At 38.1% G+C, this 24,991-nt stretch overlaps 1 protein-coding gene across 2 annotated transcripts in view; it reads left to right on the top strand.

The window, feature by feature from the left end:
* GPC6 (glypican 6) overlaps positions 1-24,991 on the top strand; it is a 975,543-nt gene that overhangs the window by 484,315 nt on the left and 466,237 nt on the right. For both annotated transcript variants that reach the window (XM_004680069.2, XM_012723230.1), the window contains exon 3: positions 16,249-16,640. In XM_004680069.2, the coding sequence (XP_004680126.1) occupies positions 16,249-16,640 (392 nt within the window). The remainder of the gene's footprint in view (positions 1-16,248; positions 16,641-24,991) is intronic.

The raw sequence follows: 24,991 nt of genomic DNA, 5'->3' as shown, positions 1-24,991 counted from the left end.
TACTCTTGTCTCTATCATCTCTCTTTTATCTCAGATCTTTATCCTGGATCAGATTCAAGACAGATATCCCACAGGCCTTTGAATGCCTGGCCTTGCCAGACAGTGTTCATTAACTTTGTTTTGAAGACGAAGCTCCTTCTTGCTCCTCCTATCCACTCAGACTAGTGACCAACCAGCATTTCCTTGGGCACAAGTCAACTCTGAGTTCCTGCTACGTTCAGCTGACACTCACATCTGTTTTGGTCCTAAGAAAGGACAATCACTTTTTAATAAAAATAGCTTTGGACTATACTTCTGACTGCTAACCTGAGTTCACTTCACTACAGCTTTCTCTGGTAACCTTTATTTCTGTTTTCAAAATTAAACGGAGCATGTTGCTCGTGCGTGGGACGGTGCCCTGGATTGCTACACACACCCAGGGAATAATTGAGGTCCAAGCCCATAACTGGACACTGACACAAACTAGTTTCAGTCCTGGCTAAAAGATTGCTTCTGTTTGAATATTTATTTTTTTGTTTGTTTTGTTGGCACACTAGCTGACTTTGTAATTCAAGTGATTAGAATGACAATGATCAGTAGAATTTCCTTGTAGAAGAGTCAAAACTAGTTGATATACAGTTTTGTTTTTTTTGTTTGTTTGTTTGTTTTTAAAGATTTATTTATTTGTTCCTACAGAACTAGGGTACAGGCCAGAGGTGCAGGGGCGGTGAGAGGATTCACCAGAGACAGAGTGGAGAACAGAACAGGCAGATTGGAGGGGATCAGCGGGCAGGTCAGGAGAGGTCTCCAGCGCCATGTGGGTCACCTCTGAGGTTGGAGATCAAACGCCCACTGAAGCAGCTGTGGCTAGCTTGCAGTGTTGTGCTTTAACCCATTGCGCCACCAGGGAGGGCCGATAAATAGTTTTTATGCTTTCTGTCCAGAGATGGGCTAAAATTAAACCACACAATAAAAGGACTTTAAAGAAGTGGATGGACCTGAGCCAACCTCTTGAAATCAAAGAATTCAAAATGAAAGCCCCAAATCAAAAAGTCAAACATGCACTGCTAAGTATGGTAGAAGTATTTTGTTTGCTCTTGGGGAAAACATTTGCTGGTGCTTGGATCTGAAAAATACTACACCCAGGACACATAACAAAAACCAAGAATGTGTTAGGGTTTTATTCATCATATTGAGCTCCATATGTATATTTTCTTACTTGTGTACTTAGGAGAGTAATTTGTTTAACAGGGCATCTGCTTTTGTGTATCTGCTCTTGAGGCATGGTCATTTTCAAACCAGTTCCAAAGAAATGCTTCCTCTTGCCAAGAGCAGCTAAGATTTATGCATTTGACTTTGAAGTCAACAACTGTGTAGCATTTAATGCCAAATCAAATGCAACATCAAATTACCTTGTATTCATTTAAGTGAATTTGCAGATTTATAGCAGACTGGCACAGATCCAGAAAATGAGGAAAAGGACAGTCACAGCAGATGATTAGAAGTCAGGAAAAGAAAGTAAATATCTGGGAATTAATTACTTGTAAGGGTAAGGTTCATTCTTGGAAGGAGTCAGGAGCAATTTATTAGGCAATCAATTTGCAAGCTCACATTGTGTAGCAAAGTGGCAGGTATCATGGACTGCTCAAAAACAGCCATGCCTAACAAGACTGAGTTCTCGCTTTGACAAAAGTGACTGATGTTATAGATTGGGAGACCCACTGGTTACAGCCCAGTTTGACCTTTGTGCAATTATCAAGGCTATTTCGCCAGGAATAATTATTGACAAGCTTGAAAGAAAAAAAATGGGTAAAATAATAATCAGATGGTATTGAACAGGTTAGGAAAATATTGTTAGGGTTGGGCAGCAAATACTGTAAGGACAAGTTTGTGGTTATTTAGAAGTTCCCCCTAGTTGGATGGTGGATGTATTTTTTTAATCACAATGTTTTTAAATAGATCATTTCATGAGAATACAAAATCTACTGAGGGAACTGAAACAAAATCAGTTTGGTTGGAGGGTCTTTTCCAGAATTTTGGAAAAGATTGAGAATCCTTAGTAAGTTTCAGTACATCAGAAACAGGACCAAAATGAACTTAAAGGCACTACCGAGTGAAGGATGGTCAAATTATTTGTCAAGAGTAAAATAAATAAATAAAGCCCCACCACCGTGAGTTGATGCTAAATGTAAAAATAAAGCTGTTTTATTTATGTTCATATCAGCTCCTCGCTTTGCTTCTCACACTGCATGTCTGCCCCCCACCACACCTCCCATGGCAAGAGAAAAATGTGCATAATGTCTGAGTCCACCATGGCCCCAAAATCTATCAACAATGTCAATTTATTTCACAGAAGGTAAATTCTTCTCATACATTCAGTGAAGAGGTGATATCTTACGGCATCAGTCACCGGAAGACCATAAGGCAGAGAGATGTGATAATCAAGGCTTCCCACAAGCCAAAGTATAGTGGAGAGAGTGGGTCATCAACGTAACGAAGAATAAAGGCTGCCCATATATATTTTTTAAAGGTTTATTTACTGATGTATAAAGAACTGGGGAACAGGCCAGAGATGCAGGGGCAGTGAGAGGAATCGCCATAGTCAGAGCGGGGAGCAGAGCAGGCAGATTAACAAAGTATATTGCTGAGGGGAGCAGCGGGCAGGTCAGGAGAGGTCTGCCGCGCCATGTGGGTCAGTTCCGGGGCAGGGATTGAACTCATGCTGAAGTGGCTTTAGCTTCTTAGTGCTGTGCTTTAACCTGCTGCGCCACCAGAGAAGTCCTGCACATATATTTTAATGTTTTTTTTTTTTTTGAATTTTAATGTGGAAGAACTGGGGTGTAGGCCAGCAGTGAAGGGCTGAGAGGATTCACCAGAGACAGAGTGGGGAGCAGAAAAGGCAGGTTTACTGACATCCACAGATTCGGGGAGCAGAGGGTGAGTCAGGAGAGGGCTGGTGCGCCCTGGGTCACCTCCCAGGGCAGACTCAGGCCGTAGTGCTGATCATGCTGCCATGATCAGCCACCAGGAGGCCCCCCGGGCAGCTCTTTTTTATAAGATTGTTTTTAATTTTTTATTAAACTATTTTTGATTGAAGATATCACACAACTTATATATTCCATCTGCTGTTGTCACCAAAGACATTTTTTGGCCATTTCCACCAAAAATATAAGAACTGCTTGGGCTGGTATAATGGAAAACACTTTCTTTTATATGCTAAGATAGATTTGAAAAGTACAAGAGTGATCACGGTTGTCATTATTATGAATGATAGCTGCCAGTAATAGTGCTTATTGTGGCTAGACCATCTACTAATTATTTTGTGTAGCTCCTATAATCTTCACAATACCCTCTGAGATGAGCACTGTTAGGTGGTTTTCTAGGTGGTGTGTATATCTGCATCTCAACAGTAGGTCAAACTAAGTGTCATGGTTCTCAGTAGCTGTCAGTGATATCGCTTCCCAGTGACTCAATGACAATACTCCAGTCCAGCTCAGAGGTTGCTTTGGACAACCAGCTCACCCAGCCTAGAAACTATTCTTCTGCTCATACTTGTTTTTAGCTTAGCAACACCTGTGTCTCAGAACAAGATAATAATTTTAATCTCATCAGTTTCATATTACCAAAATAAATGGAAAAATATATAGTGATTGTTCTAAAAATGTCTTAAACATCTTTTAAATATTCTAATTAACATTTTCTAATTGTGTATAACCTCTATGGAGAATGTAGTCCCAGATTTACCTTTAATAAGAATTTATTTGAAATGTTTTTCAGCTGCATTATTGAAATGAAAGAGCAAACGATCTTGCGTAATATTTTATTTTAAATATGCAATTGATTATGATTGTTTCATTTGGAAGAGCTCATTTAATTAAAAAAATACAGTAAGGGTAAAAATATCTCAGGAACAACAATTTTGCTGTGATGTTTAAAGCAAACAAAATGTAAGTAAGCACAAAGATCTCTTTAATGACGTAACATTTAGATTTTTAAGGACTTTTTATAATTTAAATATTTTGTATATATCTATATAAAGTTAACTTTCTCAGTTTATAAAAATTCTTTGTAAAATATTTTAAGAGATGTATTAAGTTTTTATACAATTTTACAAAACATGTAATTATTAAAAATCAAAATTAATTATAGAAATGATGAAACATGTATCCTTAGGATACATGATAAAACATATATCATCAGTATCCTGTACAATGTATGAACTTATTATCTTTAAATTTGAATATTTTACTTGATCTAATAGTTTGGTTACGGTATCCTGCAAGTTGATATACACAATTTAAAAGTCTTCCAAAAAAGAAACTGCTTTCAGTTTTCTTTTTCCGTTTCCTTATTAGACTGTAACTGTAGGCTTGTATATGTCAGAGGTAATTTGAAATGATGAGAAAATAATGGATTGAAGAGTACATAAAGCCCTTTGTAAGGATTCTTCACTGCTTTTAGAGGAAAAAGTTTAGCCCTGGTCTTTCACTTTGCATGTATGTAGGACTTATTCATGCTTGATCTCATTGATTCATATCAACGTTTCTTTCTAGGAAGGTGTTAAGATCCTATATAATTTTTTTAAAAAAACTGTGGTTTTTAACTCTTGGTTCTGATTCCCATTAGGCACTTATTTGAAATGAAAGTCTCTAAATAATGTCTTGAAATCAGCACTTAACCACAACAATACTCTCAGCTATACCAAGTCAACAGTTCTTAACCAGTAGCAGTAGAATCAAAAGTAAACACTAGTAGGAATCAGGAGACATTTGGATAAGGTCTGATTTAAGTCAAAGAAGAACTCTTGGCAGTAGAGATTTTATCACATGCACTAAGATAACGTTGTTCTCCACTTTTCCTGCTCCGACTTTGGAATTGGCTTTGGGGGCCCATTTAATTTGACATCTTTGGCACAGTGAACCAGAACCTGACTTGGAAAGACACAAAAACTACAAATCATCTGCCAAGTGACCCATGAACAAAAGCGAGATTGGGTTGCCCTTTGAAATAAACCTATTTGAATTTTATTATCTCTAGAGCACCTTTTGTCTCTAATCTTGTGAAAGGTTAGTATTCTATCCATCAGAGCAAGATTAGAGTGCTAGTTTATGTCTGTTCCTGATGATAACTGAACTCAGTGGTTGGAGCTGAAGGAGATTCATTATCATCAGCAGTTGAGAAAGAGACAGGGAAACAGGCATGGAGGGAGTGTACATGAAGTCATGGATTTCTAGGCTAGGTATTTCCAAACAAACCACAAATAAGGGACAGTTATATTATGAAGCTTTGCAGAGCCCTTTAAATTAGCTCCCCCACTCTCCATCAGAGCTGTTTTATGGCTGTGCTTTGTAGAGATCACAGTTTATAATATGTAGGTATCACATACTCCAATAAGTACTATCCCTTTGTGAAAGCAATTCCTAGTTGTTTGAGGAAGCTTTATAGGACACCCATATGCATAAAAAGAGGGGTGATATATCATGACATAATGCATAGCTAACAATATGATGTGTGACTAATAATAAGCCAGTATTATAAAATTATAAAGGTATTTAGACTTTCTATGAATAACAATTGTTATATGAATAACAATTTTTGTAAATTATTCACTGGATGTCTTCTTTTGAGGACCTTTCCACATGACCTACATAATTCAAAAGTGGAATTATAAGCAATTTCAAAGTTTTTTGCAAACTTGAAATACACCAGTGGATCAAAATATACATGTTCCTTATCTAGGGTTTAATTTGACTTTAATATGAAAAAAAAAAAGGTATATACATTCAACATAGTACAATTTCACAGATGGTGGCACTCAATAGTTGATACTTTATGAAATGTCTGAAAGGAATTGATGATGTTTATTATATTACGAATAATGTTAAATGCAAAGTAGCTATCAAATAACATGAGCTTATTAAATGCAATATATTTTCTTTGGGGATTCGGTGAATAATTGGCAAGGTAAATTTAATCAGGTTAAATGGATATCGATATTAAATTAATTCATTTGACTTTATATCTTACATGGTAGAAAGGTAGTGTCATTATAGACCTATACTGGCTATCTATCATTTATTGATTTATTAGAAGTATAAAATTGCCTTTGAATTACACATCTACAATGTAAAGTTGGGGGGGTGAAGTTCATTTCTCTTCAATAGATTTAAGGAATCAACTCCTAAGGTACAACATAGGGGGGACTGTGTCATCTCCAAGTCCTCCCCCAAAACGCCAAGTGTCTGGTATGTGGCAGAGGTTAGAAAGCTCCTAACCTTCCTTGGAATTTCTTGTTGTTGTGCAGTGTTTATAGAAACATTCTTAGAGTTTTATAACTTATCCTTCACTAATCTTCATCAAATCTCCATCAAAAACTAGAGAGAAAACTTGCCTTTAACTCATAATCTTCAGGGCCTCCCTGGTGGCAAATGGGTTAAAGCACAACATCGTTAAGCTAATGGCAGCCACTGCAGCATGAGTTTGACCCCAGCCAGCAGGGTGACCCATATCCCTCAGCCCATCTCTCTGCTCTCTTCAGCAGTATGTTTCAGCGGAGCTGCCTGTTCTGCTCCCCACTCTGTCTCTGGTGAGTCCTCTCACCCCTCCCACACCTATGGCATGTACCCCAGTTCTTGTCTGCATAAATAAACCTTAAAAAAAAAGAAAATAAGAAACCTCATAATCTCTGAAAACCAGAGTTGTTCCTTTCTTCAGCTTAGGCTGACACATCTAATACTGAAAGATGGAATTTTATTGGTTACTGGTTACACTAATTTGAGATATCTTTTGTGTAGAAGAAAAATTATATTTAAAAATATTGATTTGAATACGAAAAATATACATATTCTCATTATCAATGAAGCACTCTGAGAGTCCCACTTAGTCTAAGACACAGCCTGGGCATCAAGATTTTAAATGTGATTTTAAAGATAGCCAAAATTTGGAACCAGTAAACTCTATGAAGAAGCAGGATGAAGTGCTTTCCATTCAGCAGTTCCTCCTCACTCTTTCAGAGACCACACAACCTCTTCTTTCAATAAAGCCTGCTCCTTATCCCTGACCTTTTGCTTACCCAGTAGCTTTGACCTCACATTCAAGAGAGCCTTCTAGAAGACTGGTTCTGGAGAGGTTTTCCATCCCATGGGCCAACAAATACTAGAGTTTGTAAAACCTGTGTTTTTGAGTGGGATAAAATAAACAATCCCCATTTCAAAACCCAACTGACTTATCTTTTCAGTTGAGGAAGATAAAAATAAGTTCCAAATGATTTAATTCTTTTGTTTTGTTGTCTAGTGAGCTAAACAGGCATCGCAAGTTGTGGGTAATGTCACTTCTGAAAGACAAATGGAAGCTGTGTCTTGGTCAAGGCCTGAGGGGCACAGCATGTAGGCGGAAGCTAAGAAGCTGCACAATGATGAAAGTGAAATTTGAAGGCATCTCGGCTTTTAATTCCATATGCATTGATTCCAGCGAGCTAGAAACACAGTCTGCGGGCTCAAAACTGTTGTTTGCTTTGGGCATCTACCGTCAGCAACTTTCAAACTTAATGGATGATTCCCAGAATTAATAGTTTATCTATACCTCCTTGTGAACATAAATGGCCTAATCAGTCTTTCTTACTTTACAAGATATCTTCGGGAGAAATCTCCTATGAAGAAATAAAACATTCATCAAACTAATGTGTAAAGGATCACTAGTTACAGAAAAAGTTTAACCTTGTGAAGTATGAGCCCAACACATTTCAACAATTTCTGTAAACTGCTTTATTGCATCAAATTGTCTTTCTATCCAACTATTTCATAGTTCTTACCAGTAACATTCCTTTTCTCAACTGATTTTTTTAAAGATTTATTTATTTATGCATACAGAACTGGGGTACAGGCCAGAGGTGCAGGGGTGGTGAGAGACAGAGTGGGGAGCAGAACAGGCAGATCAACAAAGTCCATTGCTGAGGGGAGCAGCGGGCGGGTCAGGAGAGGTTGCCGCTATATGTGGGTCACCTCCGGGGCAGGCGGGAATGGAACTCATGCTGAAGTGGCTTTAGCTTCTTAGTGCCACGCTTTAACCTGCTGCGCCACCAGGAGGGCCCAACTTTTTCTCAACTGATTGATACACCTGACTGTGAAAGTCTCCTTGTACTCCGTCTCTTTAGCTGACTTTCCATTCCTGACATTAAATTGAAGAACTTTGGTGTAAGTTATTGATTATCTTTAATGAATACTCATAATTATAAAATGATGACTTTTCATTAAAAATTTCTTCATTGAAATGTCTAGTCAATTAGGTTAGATACATTGGAAAAATATAAAACTGTGTTGTTCAATTGAGCTGATCCATGCATTTGAAAATGTATTGTTCCCCCTGGCTTTCTTGATTTATCATATAGGAGTCGTTCCCCAGAACTCTCATCTGGCCACCTATTGAAATCTAATTTGCAAGAGCTTGCAACATACAATGGGAGTAATGTAATAAAGTAAAGTTTGACTTAATATAGTGAGCAGTTTTCTAGAAATATGTGTTGTATTTTTAACAGATGCCATATTTATAATTTTCTGAAAATATGTATCCTAGATTTATGGTGAGCTTTGTATTTTATTGGAGTGCCTTGTAAGATAATTCAAATTTCTATTTTCATCAATTATCAGAAGGGAAATTGGGAAAGAAAATTATCACACAAAAAAAAGTTACCTTAGCTAGTATCAGAATAAGGTGTTATGTTTTTCTTTCCTCATTCATTTCTAATTGTGTATTTCACATATCAGGTCTACTATGGTATATTATCCTTATGAAATTCCCTGAGGACTTAGAGCATAACTTTAGAAAAATGTAAGGGTGTCTGCTGAAAGAAACTTTTATTCTATTACTAAGAAATGTGCCTTGTAATTAAATTGTCTTCTTACCTGCAGGCATTCAAAGAAGTCCTATATTTTGCTCAATTCATTTATCTAAACCATTTCACTTCAAATTTTGACCCATTAATCCAGAGATGGGCATTTTTTTTTCTATAAAGTTGGGTATTAAATGCTTTTGTCATTTTGAACCACACAAATTCTCTGTGGTTGCTTGTTTATTGTTTACTTAATTGATTTTAATCAAACATTGAAAATTGTTGTGTTAGATGAGTGTTTTCACCTGTATGTGTCTTTGTTGGCACTGTGTACATATTTCTGTAAATTGCATATACAATATATCTGTACATATATCATACAAAAAGGCACTTTGAATCAAGTATGTTAGCCTCTTTCTGTGTTCACTTACTGGCCTGCGCACTGTAGCTATAATCTGATTTTCTTCTAATGTAGTGACCCTTTTGCAAAAGCCATCTCCGCCCGCGAGAACTGAGTGTGCTCTTCAGTCTCAGTTACCTCCATTATCTAATAACTACTAGTGGCAAAATAATCACACCTGAATGTTATTTCTATAAATAATTTATATTTGACTTAACAAGGCACTTTTTAATTTACATTTAAATATGGTTTTGCCCATTATCCTAAGAGCTTATTATACATTCATTATTTAAACCATGGTGTGAATATTTGATTTAGGATAAACTACAGTAACCACACCCCATCACCCACCCCAACCCCTTTCTTTCTGTTTCTTAAAATTTTCCTTATCTGCTGGTCTCTGTGGCATGCCAGTTCACTTGTCAAGGGCAACATACTTAACATGTTCCAGCTTTAGTCGCCTTATCTGTGAACTAGTATCAGATTTGCACACGATAAATGTAAAGCCCATAAAGATGGTGTCTGACAATGATCTTGCTACCCAGTGGGCCCCAGGCAACTTCTTAGGTGATGTCTCTCCTAATACTTGAAATTACGAATGTTCATTTTTTTCAAATCAATTTGGAAAAAAATTCTTTGAAGAGATATACTATTCTCTCTCTCTCTCTCTCTCTCTCTCTCTCTCTCTCTCTGTTTAAGGTGTGACGTTTAACTTACCTTCTAACATATGCTAGAGACAAAATGGAAATAATAAGGGTACTCGGTTGCCTTGTGCTTTCACCTTAAATTAGTTCATGTGTACATTTGGAAGAACAGAGCGGGCTCTTGCTTAAAGTACAAAAAATTGACCATAAGAACCTCTCAAACTGGAAGGTGTAGGTAACTTCTACTAGACCACTTAGGAATTAGAGTGCTATTAATTCCTAAGATGATTCGACTGAGTAAATCCTATGACTATTGTAATATAATAAACTTAATCTATGAAAATATACACATACACATAGAACAATATAAACTATAAATTAATATGTAGCCAAGTGTCAAAACACAATAAATGTTTGCTTAGAATTATATCCTCTTGCTACAATTATGCATTCGGATTTATCCTTTTGAACAAATTATTATTTTGAAAAATAAATTATACCATTCAGCCCCATAATTTAAAAATGCATACTTTGGTTTGTTTGTACACAAGAATTACTTATATTTAATAAAAACTACTAATGGCCCTCCTTGGTAGTGCAGCAAGAGAGAGAGAGAGAGAGAGAGAGAGAGAGAGAGAGAGAGAGAATAGTATATCTCTTCAAAGAATTTTTTTCATTTCTTTTCCTTATATAAATGTTTAACCTTTTTGACAAAATAATATATGTTGTGTTCTTGATTATTGAAACAATAGCAAAACAAAACAATCTCTAAATTGAACTTGCTCAGTACAACATACTAGCTATTGAATGGCAGGAGCCTTTTCCATAATGAGAGACTCAAATGCGGTCTGGGAGTTTACTCCAAAGTGGTGGTGTGCTGGCCATGGCCTAAATGAAGTACCCAAGTATGTGACTGTAATCAGCTCAGTGAGCTCATGGGCTATGAGGTCAAAGCTTGGAGGTCCAGCAGCAGGAGAGCCGTAGGAATGCAGACAAATGAAGGGCAGGCCAGACAGAGCTGTTCATAGAGGAAGCCAAGGACTTGTAACTAGGTTGGTAAACAGCATGTTTTTACACAGAGAGCACAGGACAAAGTATAGATGCATATGAACTTGGAGAAAAGGAGGATATGAACATTTACGTATATGTCATTGAAGTATGAGCAGAGGTCAGTCAATAATGTCCTGTCCTAAGAAGTGGCTTGTAGCATCTCTGTACCTCTGAAGTTGGCCCACAGTGTTATCAGCACCCACACCAGTTGGATGCATCTCATTGCATTGAATTGAACTTGGCTTTAACCCAATGGCCAAGAAGTAATGGGTGCTCTTTTCATCCATCAGTCTACATATTTGCACCCTGTTCACTTTTTAAAGCCCTACATGTGATGAATATTTTACCTGTAAATGGTAATATAGGATATCAATTACCTTATCCTTGAATATAGACAGTATTTCATCTTCCATCATGTAAAGTATGGTTCCCAAACCTATGATATATAATTAAGTTGTGGGGTTGCTTAGTCTAGAAATGTGCTACAATTTTCTTGGAATAGTTTTATACCCTTTTTGTAGACCACTTTGTAGGAGTTTATCAATAGAATAGTGACTCTCAGTAGGTGAAATGAGAGTGATATTTGTCCCCTGGGAGATATTTGATGATGTCTGGATATATTTTGGTTCATCCGTTTGTCACTGATGAGGGAAAGATGTGTTATCTAGTAAGTGAAGGTTGGAGATGCTCCTTACTATCCTGAGCCCATGACAAAATTGTCCAGTTTGAAATGCCAAACATCCTGAGGCTGAGACCCCTGATGTAGAGGGCTGGACTTTAAGGATGACTCTTCATGTAGCAAGAGCTCTCTGAGCTGCCCCATTTTCATCTGGTTTCTCAAAATCTTAACCCTGGCAATGAAAAAGAGATAAGCCCGTGTTCTCAACCTCAGAGCTGAACAGCACAGTGGTTTTTCCTTACTCTGTCATGCTTCTGTCATGCTTCCCATGAACTCAGTCTTTTCCTGGTGGTCATATCAGCGTCTTATGTAGCTAGGAGATTTCTGGAAAAAATTCATCTCAAAACATGTTCCTGAAAAATGGCAAATATGTGCAGAATGAGGAAGGAGACTCCTGCTGGCAATATGTTGAAAAAGGCAGTGGTGGCTTGTTGTGTCTGTGAATTATACATAATCCACACAGAGTAACAGCTTTCCAAACCCTTTGCACCTCCACGCCAACTCCTCCGGGTCTTTCCTGAGCTAAAGCTTGCATTCTAGGCTAAAGTTAATTAGTATGATTTTGTGGAGGGAGGGCAAAAAGAAAGAGATTAACACAAATCCCTTTTTAACTCAACACAATTAACATGGGTGTAGGGAAGCGAATTTAGTACCCCGTCTTCCTGCCTGTAGGACAAATTCCCTCTGTCGTCATGTATTAATATAATCTCCAGACCCAGAGCTTTTCACTCATTTGGTTCTGTGATTTCATGGTTTTACACCATTATACTAAGTGACCTTTCTTTGAGAAGTATTTTAGAGGGATAGAATAAAAAAACGCTACCATTTTGAGGTAATGTTTAATCTGGTCTCCATGCCCATTCCACTACAGAATATGCATGTCTTTAAGAGTATTAATGAGACATTTCAAGCTTGATTCAATGAAACTTTGCTGTCTCATGTGGACTACAGATTCCTAGAGAGTCTCTCATCTGTCTTTCCTCTCTTGCTTCCACTTCACTTTGGCCCTATGTGCACTGTATATTTGATCCATTCATTTGGAGACTTCCTTTGAAGCCTTTCTCAGATATCCTTAGGGTACCTCTTGGCTCCTAGGAGCTTATTTTTGCCCCTTAAGAGGCCTCTCAAGCACTCAGGTGCTGCACGGACTTTCTTTTTGCTTTGGAAACTAGGGTGGTTTTTATCTACAAGATTGTTCTCCCACTTGAGACTGTCTGCCCTGCAGCAAACAGATGTTTACATCAAGATCTCCCCTCTAGATGAATAAAATCCTCCCAGAGGCTAATGCAGGCTGGGAACGTTTCTTTGTGCACCTATGAAGCATAACGGAGCCCTAAGCAGCCACCTTTGATATATATTTTGTGTTTGGGAAAGAAAAAAATAATCAAAACTTTTTTTTTCTTTTCTTCTGTTAAACTGTTTCTTGCAGATGAGAATTTTTGTTGACAAAGGCTTGATTCAAGCGAGCTTTGCCCTCTTGATTAAACAAGAGTTTAGTTTGAGATTGTTTGTATTTTACACTTCAGTTTTGTTTTCTGTACTGTCTTTTGGGCATGATCCTTCATCAGCAGCGTCTGGTGACTGCTTTTTAACTCTCCAGCATGTTTGGTTTGCTGAGAGTACCAATTTTCATCTAATCGTCAAATAATTTGTTCAAAGAGTCAAACTTCAAGAGATGGAAGCTTAAGTCTCTGAGCATGTTAAAAATGAAACGAGTGTACTTATTTTGGGGGGACATTAATTTTGCTTCTGTACCTTGGATTCACACCTTTCATAAGATCTAAGATCAATACAAGTGATGGTAGCAATATTTGTCATAATTACCTGATACATTAATACCTTTCAATACCAAATATTAGCTTTGACTGGGAGATCACTAAACCATATAATGATTTTGAACAAGGAGTAATAGCTTGACTTTTGAGGATCAGTGAAACTAATAGCAAACTTTAGAGACGATGACATACCCTTCAGATACAAATTTAAACTTGGAATGTAAAGAAATGTTTCTTGCGTCCTATTTAGTGGCAGTTGATAAGTTGGTTTCTATATCCGTAAATACTAATTTAATTTAGGTCAATTGGAAGACACAGTGACTGGTGGTGTGATTTTAACCATTTTGTTTCCAAGTAGACTGCAGCCCAGTATTTCAGATTTCCTGTATTAGGAAAGGATAAGCTGAGAAATGCTATATACAGTAAGATAAAATTTTCTTCTCTAGAGAGAAGCATTTATACTTAAGTCTCAAAGAGCAATGAGGGCAGATTCTTTCCCCTCTATTTTTGTTAACTCTTTGCAAAATCCAGACCATACTATTGATTACAAATTATTCATTGTTGAAGGCAGTGCTCTATATTCAATAAATTAAGATTTAATTCCTGAATCCAACAAAATAATTGACCTCAAAAGGAAGATAAATGAATAGGTTGTCCTGAGCTCATGATTAAAATCCACTTTCCAGTCTCATTATATTAGTATTTTTCAATTCAGTGATTTTTCTACTCTTTTCTAGTTTCTTTCACAATCTTTACCATATTTTATCCTAGTCCATAGCAGTGAAGCTTAGCTATTTTCACCCTTGATTTCAAGACTGAAAGGTTTTCCAGTGATATTTTTGTACGTTGGTGTTAATATTAACAACATGGTATAGTTTCTCTTTTGAGAGAAACTAGATGACTGGTGTTTCTGAAAAACTTTTGAGATAATACTCATGTCATAAAATCATAATAATACCAACATGTAGCGCAACGTATAAAACATATAAGCATATTTTTGACTATTGATCCTTTGAAAGCTTCAGCTATGATTTTCCTTACTGAATCCTTTAAAAATAGAGAATTTGAGTATACTCAATCTGATTTTATATCTGGGCCAATTTAAAATAACTATTTGCTTCCTTGAACAAAATCATACGGGACATAAAAGTTACAACTTTTAAATTATCCCTCAGTTTGTGTTGCTACTGTAGCAACAGAATTTCTATGCTTAAGAAAAAATACATTATTTCACCCTCTCATGGAGAGAGGGTAAGCATGTGACTAGAATGCTTTGGTGTTGGGATTTATTTGAAAACAAGTATAAAACATCAGCATGATTGTAGATACCAGTTAATTATCAGTGCAGTTGTGTAAGGCTATATGACTTAGATTTGAAGTAGCTAAATTGAGTGCTTCTCCAGGCATCTTCTGATAAAGTGAAGTGAGATGTTGCTCCCATGGAAACTATGGAGGTTTATAAGGTTTCTTCTCTCTGTCTCAGGGTAAAATATTCCCTAGGACTCTTAAAAAAAATACAGAAGAGATGTAGAAACAGAGATGGAGGGAGGGAGGGAGCAGGAGAGAGAGACAGAGCGAATGACTCCTACTGGGAGTGTCAAGGATGGGTATGTCCTTGCATTGGCTGAGAAGGGACACAGCTTTGGGGAATAAAAGGAAACTTGGAGAAGAGAAGTCAAGTCTCAGTGGTTGGGAATTTGACAAAGTCAGAGCATTATCTTTCTTTAGCCTTTCCCCACCCCCAATTACATTCTCCAAGTGAAACATAACTTGAATTTGCTCTGCTTGAGCTCCCTTGCACAAGTGGACGGGTGTCCTGCTCACGTGAATGAGCTCTTGAGGGAAACAGATAGGAGGCCATGAGACCAGTGAGACCCAGAGACCTTATTCTCTGTCTTAGTTTGTGCATTCTGTTAAGGATTTCCAGTGACCATCATGTGCAGCTGCTGGATAGAAGAGCTCGCCTCTTGGTTTATTAACCAGAAAGTTCAATTGCCTATGTTTTAGTCAAGTTCAATAAAGTGCCAGTTTATATTTATAATGACAACGTGAGGCACTTCACAACTTCTGCACTCATTATGATAGCCTAAATTAGATTCATTATAACTTTGGTATTAAGTGAATTTAATTGTATTATAAGTCACCAAATACTAATAATTGATTGCTATATATAGCAACTACAAAGTGTCCAAAACATTAATTTGTATATCCCATTTATGAACTTCTCCAAATAAAATCATTTTAATTAAATTTAGCATTAGAACAGATTTGTACATAGAGTAGAACAAATGTTTTTATCAGCATGTAGTTGCTATTATGTTCAGAATATTTTGTAACACGGTTTGAGTTACTGTGAAACCATAGGCTTTTCTAAAATTTAACAATAAGGGAAAAGAGGCGAATGTCCTTGGAGAAGTATTAAATGTTAAAGATAAATGCAATTGGACTATCAATTAAAATATTGTTATATTTGTTTTATTGAATCTTGTATCACAGGATCCGTTTTTCTATAAAAGGCCCACTGCCAGCAGTCATCTTTTAAAAGATTTATTCTATTTATTTATGTTTACAAGAATTGGGGTGTAGGCCAGAGTTTAGGGGTATGATGAGACACATTCACCAGAGACAGGATGTGGAGCAAAACCGGCAGATGTACTGAAATATACTGCCGAGGGGAGCATCTGGGAGACAGGAGGGGTCTGCTGTGCCCTGTGGGTCACCTCCCTGGCTGGGGATCGAACCGGCCTGCGGTAGCTGCAGATAGCTTTATAGTGCTGAGACTTAACTCTCTGCATCACCAGGGAGGCCCACCAGCAGTCATCTTTAAGTTCAGCAGGTCCAGTGGACTTTCTAGATCTTATTAATTGAGCACTGTTTCCTGGTGCAATTTGCAGAATTCTTCCGAGAGCTCTTGGAGAACGCGGAAAAGTCACTCAACGACATGTTCGTGCGTACCTACGGGATGCTGTATATGCAGAATTCAGAAGTGTTCCAGGACCTCTTCACAGAGCTGAAAAGGTACTACACTGGGGGCAACGTGAACCTGGAGGAGATGCTCAATGACTTCTGGGCTCGGCTCCTCGAGCGAATGTTCCAGCTCATCAACCCGCAGTACCACTTCAGCGAGGACTACCTGGAGTGCGTGAGCAAGTACACCGACCAGCTGAAGCCCTTCGGAGACGTGCCCCGGAAACTGAAGATCCAGGTCACCCGCGCCTTCATCGCTGCCCGGACATTTGTCCAGGGGCTGACTGTGGGCAGAGAAGTTGCCAACCGGGTTTCCAAGGTAAGTGTCAACTCGTCGTCTTTCTATCTTAATGGATTCTTTAAAATTGCCAAGGTAGAAAAGCGCACATACTGTGGCCTTGGATAAATCATCGGTTCAAAGGCAAATTTAATATGGTTGTTTCCGCTCACATTGATTGGAGACAGGGTTTCAGGCCATCATGTCAGTATTTATTAGGAACTTTGCAGTGGTTAGTCAGGAATGGTGCGCACGGGTGCCTTATGACTTTGACCACTTGGCATTTCTGATCAGGGTTTAAGGTTGATAAATACGTGTGAAAGACTCCATGCATACGCTTTATTCCTGCAGGGAGTTGGAGGTGACAGTGTGCGTGGAGTGGATGAGTGTGGTTCCTCCGTCCTGGAGGAGATACACTGTCTGACGCCTGAAAGTGTGGAATAGGGAGTGCTCAGGGACACACAGCACAGAGAAGTCCTTTCGTTGGGCATTCTCTCGGTGACTCAATACCATGTACTCAGCGGGCCTTGGCAAAGGTAAATCACTCACACCTGGCGGGCCCTTTCCTCGAGGAAAGTGTAAATCACTACACCTTGAATGCAAGGGACTTTCCCTCTGCTCTATTCGTGTTGACTGTTTGCTGGGATGAGGAAAACTGCCTTTGTTTAAATTCTCCATTGACATTCATCTGCTCTTATAAAGTGAGCTTGTCTTGCATGTTTGTAGGTGAGCACAACAAATAAACCAAAGATGATTACTTTAAGAGGTAAACTGGAAAATATACTTATCAGGAATTTGGTATTGTGCTGTCCAACACGATCATATTTGTACAAAGATTATTACCAAACACTAATTTCCTATTGCAGGTCTGTGCCAACAAACCACATATTTTTATTCATAACTATTGTTATGAAAAATTAACTATTCTGCCATGTTTCTTTTTTCCCATTTTGATCACCTCAATATTTAGAACTTGCCCTAACGACTTCATTTATCCATATTTCTCTATGGCACTATTTGTAAAATTCACCGTTGTCTATTTTTTAAATTGTCTGTTTTGAATAGCATATTTGGCATGTGGAAAGATTGTTTGCAAGAAGGCTGTCAAGAGGGTCTTCAAGGTGCTTTAAGAAGAAAATACAACTCTGATTTTTGAAAAATCAGTGTTTGAAATAATGTTAGAAATCAACAGTGTTCTAGATGCCAAGAGAACTAGTGGACTCAGAAGGACATGGCCAGGTAGAATTTTGCAAGATTGTAAGATATAGACAAATATATAAAAAAGAATAATCTTGAGCAGATAGAAGTTTATGTAAAAACAAAGTTTAATCACAGCGTCAATCTAAAGCCTAGTTTTTGTAGAATAATGAAACTTTCAGATCTCTTTTGGAAAATATGTAGAAAGAAATTCAAAGCATGGAGTGATAATGTGCAACATCCCTTATTATATTGATTCTAACTGAGTGTGAATATTATTTAGATATATATTTTTGGTCTGGGGAGATTCCAGTGAAGTAACTGAATATTTTCCAGCAAAATGTCTAACATGCCACAGGGGAGGTTCATGCTGACTGTCTGTAGGTTCTCAGAGGATGGAATTAACAACAGCCCCCAAAAGGCACTTCTCCTTCCTCATTCCTTGACTGTTTCAGTTTGAGTCTTTTGGCTTTCAAAATAAAACATACTGTTCTTCACAGAGATGTTTGATGTGGAACAGCCACCAGTGGTGTACTGGTGGGTACTGTTCTCCCCATTCCTTCATCACCAACATTATTTACAGACAAGCTCCTGTGGATTTGCTGTATAGTTTGTGGTCATGTAACCAAGGAATGTTAACTGTTCTACGTAGTCATTGGCTTGACTGAGCTGGGGTCGATTAGCCCTGATCTACCCTAATCATCAGTCCCTTTCTGATATCTGAGGGTCACATTGAGATGAATGAGTGGGTGGGTGGGTGGATGGATGGATGGATAGATGGATGGGTGTTTGGATGGATGGATGGATGGATGGATGGATGGATGGATGTGAGGATGTGAGGGTGGGCGTGTGGGTGGATCAATCTATTAAGTGATAATTAGATGGAAGGAAGGGAGGAAGGAAAGAAGGAAGGAAGGAAGAAAGGAAGGGAGGGAGGGAGGGAAGGAGGGAAGGGGAGGAAACAGTCTTAGTTTTAAAGTGAGAAAATTTTCTCAAGTAATTCATGACCTAGGGACTCATGTTTCTTACTAATGATATTTCTTGCCTAATGGTAACCAGATGATTTGTAGCAGACTAAACACCAGAAATAGATCTACTAAAACTATTTGGGTGCTGATAAATTCAGCACTCCCAATGATTTTTTTTGTAACAAAAATAACATATTACACAGACTAAGTATATTAAGAGAAGCAAAAATGGTATTTGAAGTTTAAGTTGTTTATAAATATGCACTCCTTGTGGTCTGCTAATTGATCATTTAGATTTGGTGCAGTGGCTGCAGAGAGTTAAGGAAAGCAAGACAAAATTCTCAAGTGAGATCAGTAAACTAGCTCCTGTCCTGCAAGCTGACTTGGGGGATATATTTTTTTTTTTTTACTTTAGCTTTTCGTACAGTGGCTTCTTAAATCTGGAAGGCATCATTAATAGCTTCTAATTAATTGTTTTGACTGGCAAGCCTATCTCTTTGGCAAAACACAGGCGTTTGATACAAATGTTTTGACACAATATCTTAGGGAATTTCCTTAACAGAAATGGAGGATTAAACTGTAGGCAGCTACATAATTATTTTAAAACTTGTTTGGATCTATAACACTGTCTATTTCTAGTCTTTGGATAGACCAAGTTAATTTTAAATAACTGTAGCTGAGATCTGACTTAGACATGAGCCTCTGTGCTCAAGTAGCCAGGCTATTACCCCAGTGTGAGTTTCCAACACACAGAGGAAACTGTGTATTGGAAAGGTCCAGAGAGTCAGGGACCTTCATACTTTGCCAGTAGAAGAGTAAATAGTGTGATCACTTCTCATGGTGATTTGAAAGTTTTACTTGTGTCATTAAGAATGAGTTTCTGGCCCTCCCTGGTGGCGCAGCGGGTTAAAGCACAGCACTGAGAATCTAAAGCTGCTCCGCATGAGTTCGATTCCCGCCTGCCCCGGAGGTGACCACATGGTGTGGCAGACCTCTCCTGACCCGCCCGCTGTTCCCCTCAGCAGTGTACTTCGTCGATCTGCCTGTTCTGTTCCCCACTCTGTCTCTGGTGAAACCTCTCACCATCTCTGAGCCTCTGGCCTGTACCCCAGTTCTGTATGCACAAATAAATAAATCTTAAAAAAAAAAAAAAAAAGAATGAGTTTCTGGTACAATTACAATTCCACCACTGGAGAAATTGTCTCCCACGTGTCCTAGTAGAGATATAGAAGGATGTTCATAGTGGCATTCTTTACAATATCGTACAAGCAAAGGTAGCACCAGAGTTTCATCTGCATGTGTGGTGATCTCTTCACACAAGGAAAGCAAATCAAGCCTCCAAAAGAGGTGGACTATAGACACACATGGGTGCATCACAAAAACCTCATTTTGAGAGAAAAAGTTAAAATCAAAGAATGCTTGTCATGTATCTAAAGTTCCCAAACACGCATTGTTAAACAGTGAATTATTTAGGAATAAAATAAATGTGTGATCAAACTCTGGGGAAAAACAATTTTAAGTTAAATACACAAATAGAGGCCCTCCCTGGTGGTGCAGCGGATTAAAGCACTGCACTAAGCTAAAGCCACTTCAGCACGAATTTGATCCCTGCCCCGGAGGTGACCCACATGGTGCAGCAGACCTCTCCTGGCCCACCCACTGCTCCCCTCAGCAGTGTACTTCGATGATCTGCCTGTTCTGCTCCCCACTCTGTCTCTGGTGAAGCCTCTCATTGCCCCTGCACCTCTGGCCTGTACCCCACTTCTGTATGCATAAATAACTAAATCTTAAAAACAAAATAAGTTTAAAAAAAAACACAAACAGATGGTGGTGACCTTGGGGAATAAGGCCATAGATGTTATCAGAGGGGAACATACTAAAATTCCTAAAGTTCTTATAGCACATATTTTTTTTAATTGAGGTGATATTAGTTTACAAAATTGTTTACTTTTTAGAGTTTTCTCCCTTTGAGAGCTGTTACCACAGCTCACCCATCACCGAAGCACCCACAATCCTCCATCATTGCCCATGGCCGTCCCTACTCTTTTCTTAAGCTTTGTGCCAAAAGAGTGTTTGTGCCAGTGTGCTTAAGATTTTTTTTTTTTTATAATCAACTATTGAATGGGGTCAGACTTTCCCATCATTCATCTGTGAACCTTTTCTTCTGTTGGAGATGATTGAGTACCTGAGCTGCTCTCAGTTGTTAATCAGACTCACAACTATCCCTGGGTTTGTTAGCCAATCGCTTTCCATGTTCCACATTGTGGGAATGATGTTGGGTAGGCATGGGAGGCAAAGTTCTCAAATGGACACAGAGAGAAATGTTGATAATACGGTCGCTTTGAAAGAGAGAATACAGGGTGTTTTGTTAGCATCACCCCTCTGGTAAAATACCACCCTCAGTCCTTCTTGACACCCAGCGGTGAGATTAGGTGTGAGGGCCAACCGTTCCTCTGAGGGTTCATCAAACATGTGAAGAAAGTAGAGAACTCAACAGCTTGAAGACACTCACTGGTTGTTTTCTCACCTGGGCTTCAGTTAGGTATCATCAGGCGGAAGTGGAAATGACACCGTTGTTGTCACTAGTCCACAGTGATGCCATTTGAGCAAACAAGCTGTAACGTCATAGCATCTTGCATTGAAAAAATTGACTACTATGACTCAAAGCTGTAAACTGTGTCAAAAATAATCAGTGTCACTTTGCAAGTCTTCTCATTGTTTTTATCCAGGCAAATTAGGTGGGTAAGAGAGCTCTGAGCCATAGAACTTGAACTTGGCTGGACATTGTCTTATCTGTCTGTCTGAAATCTTTATTGTTTGTGGGATATTACTTGAAAAGACAGTCTGCCTTTGATTTACTCTTTACTAACACTAAAATATTTCCACCCAGAGATACCTGCCTTTGTCTGTCGCACTGACTATTGTTTTTACTTGAAGAGCCTCTTCCACTGGCTCATCTGAGTGAACAGACTTGTATTGACAGTGTGTCACTGGGAAGCCGAAAACAGAGCAGTAATGTGGCTGATGGACTCTAAGGCTAAAAAAAATTGTCATCTAATTTGGGAGATACAGGCTATGAAATTCATCCATTAGTACTTCCCTAATCACAATGAAAACCATGCTGAAGTATTTACTATGGGGAAGGTTTGTAGTAAAGTGATACTTTGTTTAGTTGTTTGCATTTAGGAAAGAAATTAAGATATAAAATAAGACTACTAGTTCTAATTATCACCTGAATTATTTGTTTTGTTCCCTCTCTGGTTATCTTTTGATTGAAATTAGCTTTTGTAGACTCATCCAGAAACGGAAAATATGGCAAAAACTTTTTTTTTGAATGAAACCACTCATGGTTATGTGGTTTGTCTATTCTCTTCTGTAATTGATGATTATTCAGTACAGGTTACTTCAATTACATACAGGGTTAGGAAGAATAGGTAAGCTCTTTGAAATTATCAATAATGCTTCTATGATTACCACATTTAAATCAGCATAAATAATATATGTTTGCTGCTTTATTGATATTATATTTAGAAAGTACTCTGTGGTCAATAAATAAGTAATATCATGAAAAAAAATAGTAACAAAATGATATTAGAACTAAGAATCATCATGATGAAAGTAACTGATTAGTATAATTCACTTGGCCCAGGTGCTGTGATAAGCACTGGAAACCACAAGGTATTAGAAAATCCAGGTGTCAGAAGAAGAGCACTTCACCTCAAGAATTGTATGGTATGTGGAATTTTACAGATTAGTGTAAAGAAGTAAAAGAAGTCTCGTTTTCATTTAAAAAATTTTGGTTGTGTTAATTAACACAATTAAAATATTTCTTACTAATTTTAAGTTCTCTTTAAACACATGTAGCCTAGGTAAATAAATTGGAAAATGGTTGAGTTAAGAAGATCAAAAGTGAGGAAAATAAAATCATTTATTCTTATTGTGCTATGATCTGTTTGCGTACCCTGTCTTATTTCCATTTCTGTTTTTGTCTGTTTTTGATAATTATGCCTAAGTTGAGCTGTTTCATTTTATTTGTATGTATGTATGTAATACATATTATCTATTGACATTCCACCAAAATTAACACCGTTCTTGATTTTACTTTATTTTTTTCCTATTTGAAACGAGAATGTAATATATTCCTTATCTCTGACTAAATGCAGTTATAACTAGGAAAAGTTTAGGAACCACAGACCTGTTTATATTGCCTTGAACAGGCAAAATCTTTCTCTCCCTTACAGTAGTTATAATAACCCAACACTCATCTTCAGCGAATCTGGATCTTTGTAAAGGTGAAACCATTGTGGAGATTCAGCTCCATTATCAGAAGTGAGCATGTGTTCGCTGTGTTTTGTTTCTTAAGTATTGTTAATAAGTTCTTTAGATTCAAGGACTAAAGCAAGTTAAAATACCTGAAGTGCTAAGAAGAGGAGGCAAAATAATGTCAATATACAATGAGGTAATTACGCAATAAATGTTTCAGCAACAGAGAGGTGCAAGGACATATGTAATGCTTTAAATACCTGAGCAACTTCTCAAAGGATGTGTTGGCATTGGTCAGAGGATGAGGATACCAGACATGGTGAAGAATGTGCAGGTGGGACAGCAGTTGAGCAAATGCATAGACATGAAAATGAACGAGTGCAGGTAGCTACAAGCTTGGGGTTTTTCTAAGGCTGGAAGTGCTTTTGTGAATAGAAGGAAAAGGGTGGCAACCTGAACTAAACTCTTGACTAGAAAGCATTTCAGTCATGATTCTGTAGCTGTTTATTTTTGCCTACATAGTTAAATAGAAAACAAAACAAAAATCTTTTTGGTAATAAATATTCTAGTACTTTCGAGGGAAAAATGTGCTGAAGATCTAGTCTGTGCTAGATGTTCTATAAGAAAACAGAGGAAACGGTGAATAGCACTGTCCTTAAGTAACTATTGATGTGTGGAGGTGTGAACAGAATTTTGCATGAAGCAAGAAAATTACATGGTTTCCTTTGCTTGCGGAAATTAGAAGTAACTTTAGAGTAGGTAGTAGATGTGTACTTAAAGGATGAGTAGGGTCTTACGGAGGAAGGAAAGAGACAGGGATTCTGCCAAGGATCCAGCAGGTTCAAACGCATAAATCGTGGATGGGATAGGTATTTGGAGATGGTTTGAGGAAGGTGGAATCGAACCACATTATTTGGGTCTTGTATTTCAAGTTTAGGAGTTAGAAGGACTTGCCTAGGACAGTAGTTAACTGCCAAGATTTTCCAAAAGACAGATAGGAGTTCAGATTTTATTTAAGATGTTTCAGGGAGTTGACAAACTGGAGTGGGGGTAGACTGAGAGCAGGTGCAGAGAAGGTAAACTGAGTGGAGAAGAGACCTGAGTTGGAGCAGGTGGAGCCGAGTGGAGGGTGCATCTGGGGAGACTTAATAGATGTAGCACATGCCATGCTTATGTGACAGCCCTTTCCAGCCATACCCAGTATCCAGCACAGCCTCGGGTACCCTGGATGCTCCCCTTTAGCAAGAGTTGACTGGCTGTGGACTGATTTGTGGCTCTAACTCATAAATGTTTGTTGGCAAAGGATGGTAACATTTAGCTAGAGAAAGAAGAGTGCAGGATCAGATGAAACATCAGGAAGTATCAATATTTAAAGAGGATACAGAAAAAGAAGACAAATGTCATGGACCAGAAAAAAACATAGTGTCCTCAAAGTAAAGGGAGAGTGATTCTTAAAAATACAGAGTAATCGACAGCATCAAACAGTGGCAGATGTTAGGTAGGAGGAACAGATAAAATAGAACCATGGTGCTGGCCATTAGGAGGTTTCTATCTTTAACATTTGTAGCTTGATTAGAGTGGGTTTTCTTAAGATAATTTTTTATTCAGGTTGTATTATAGCATTATAGAATTTTAATCAGGTACATGGAATTTACCACCAGAAGGTCAGTTCTTTACTCCATCACATCATTGACCCCTTTTACCCCATTGGCTTGAGATGGTAACTGTTCTGTCCCTATACATGCTAGAATGGACTGAAGGAAAATGATCCACAAGTTGGTGCCCATTGCTGAGCCAACTGCATAGTTCTGTGACAAAATAAGTACAAAAGTTGGAAGTGCTTTAAGAATCTTGATAACAATTTCTACAGTGTTGAAACCAAGACACCACCAATGGACTCAGCCTTGAGGTTGAATTTGGGCCTGTCCTGTGATGTGAACTGCATTTTAATTGCAGTCAGTAGGA

This window comes from Condylura cristata, unplaced genomic scaffold (genome assembly GCF_000260355.1).
Source record: "Condylura cristata isolate star-nosed mole 26May11 unplaced genomic scaffold, ConCri1.0 scaffold00010, whole genome shotgun sequence".
NCBI classification, from domain to species: Eukaryota; Metazoa; Chordata; class Mammalia; order Eulipotyphla; family Talpidae; genus Condylura; species Condylura cristata.
The sequence above is the reverse complement of the archived record's forward strand: the minus strand, read 5'-3'. Positions and strand labels throughout refer to the sequence as shown.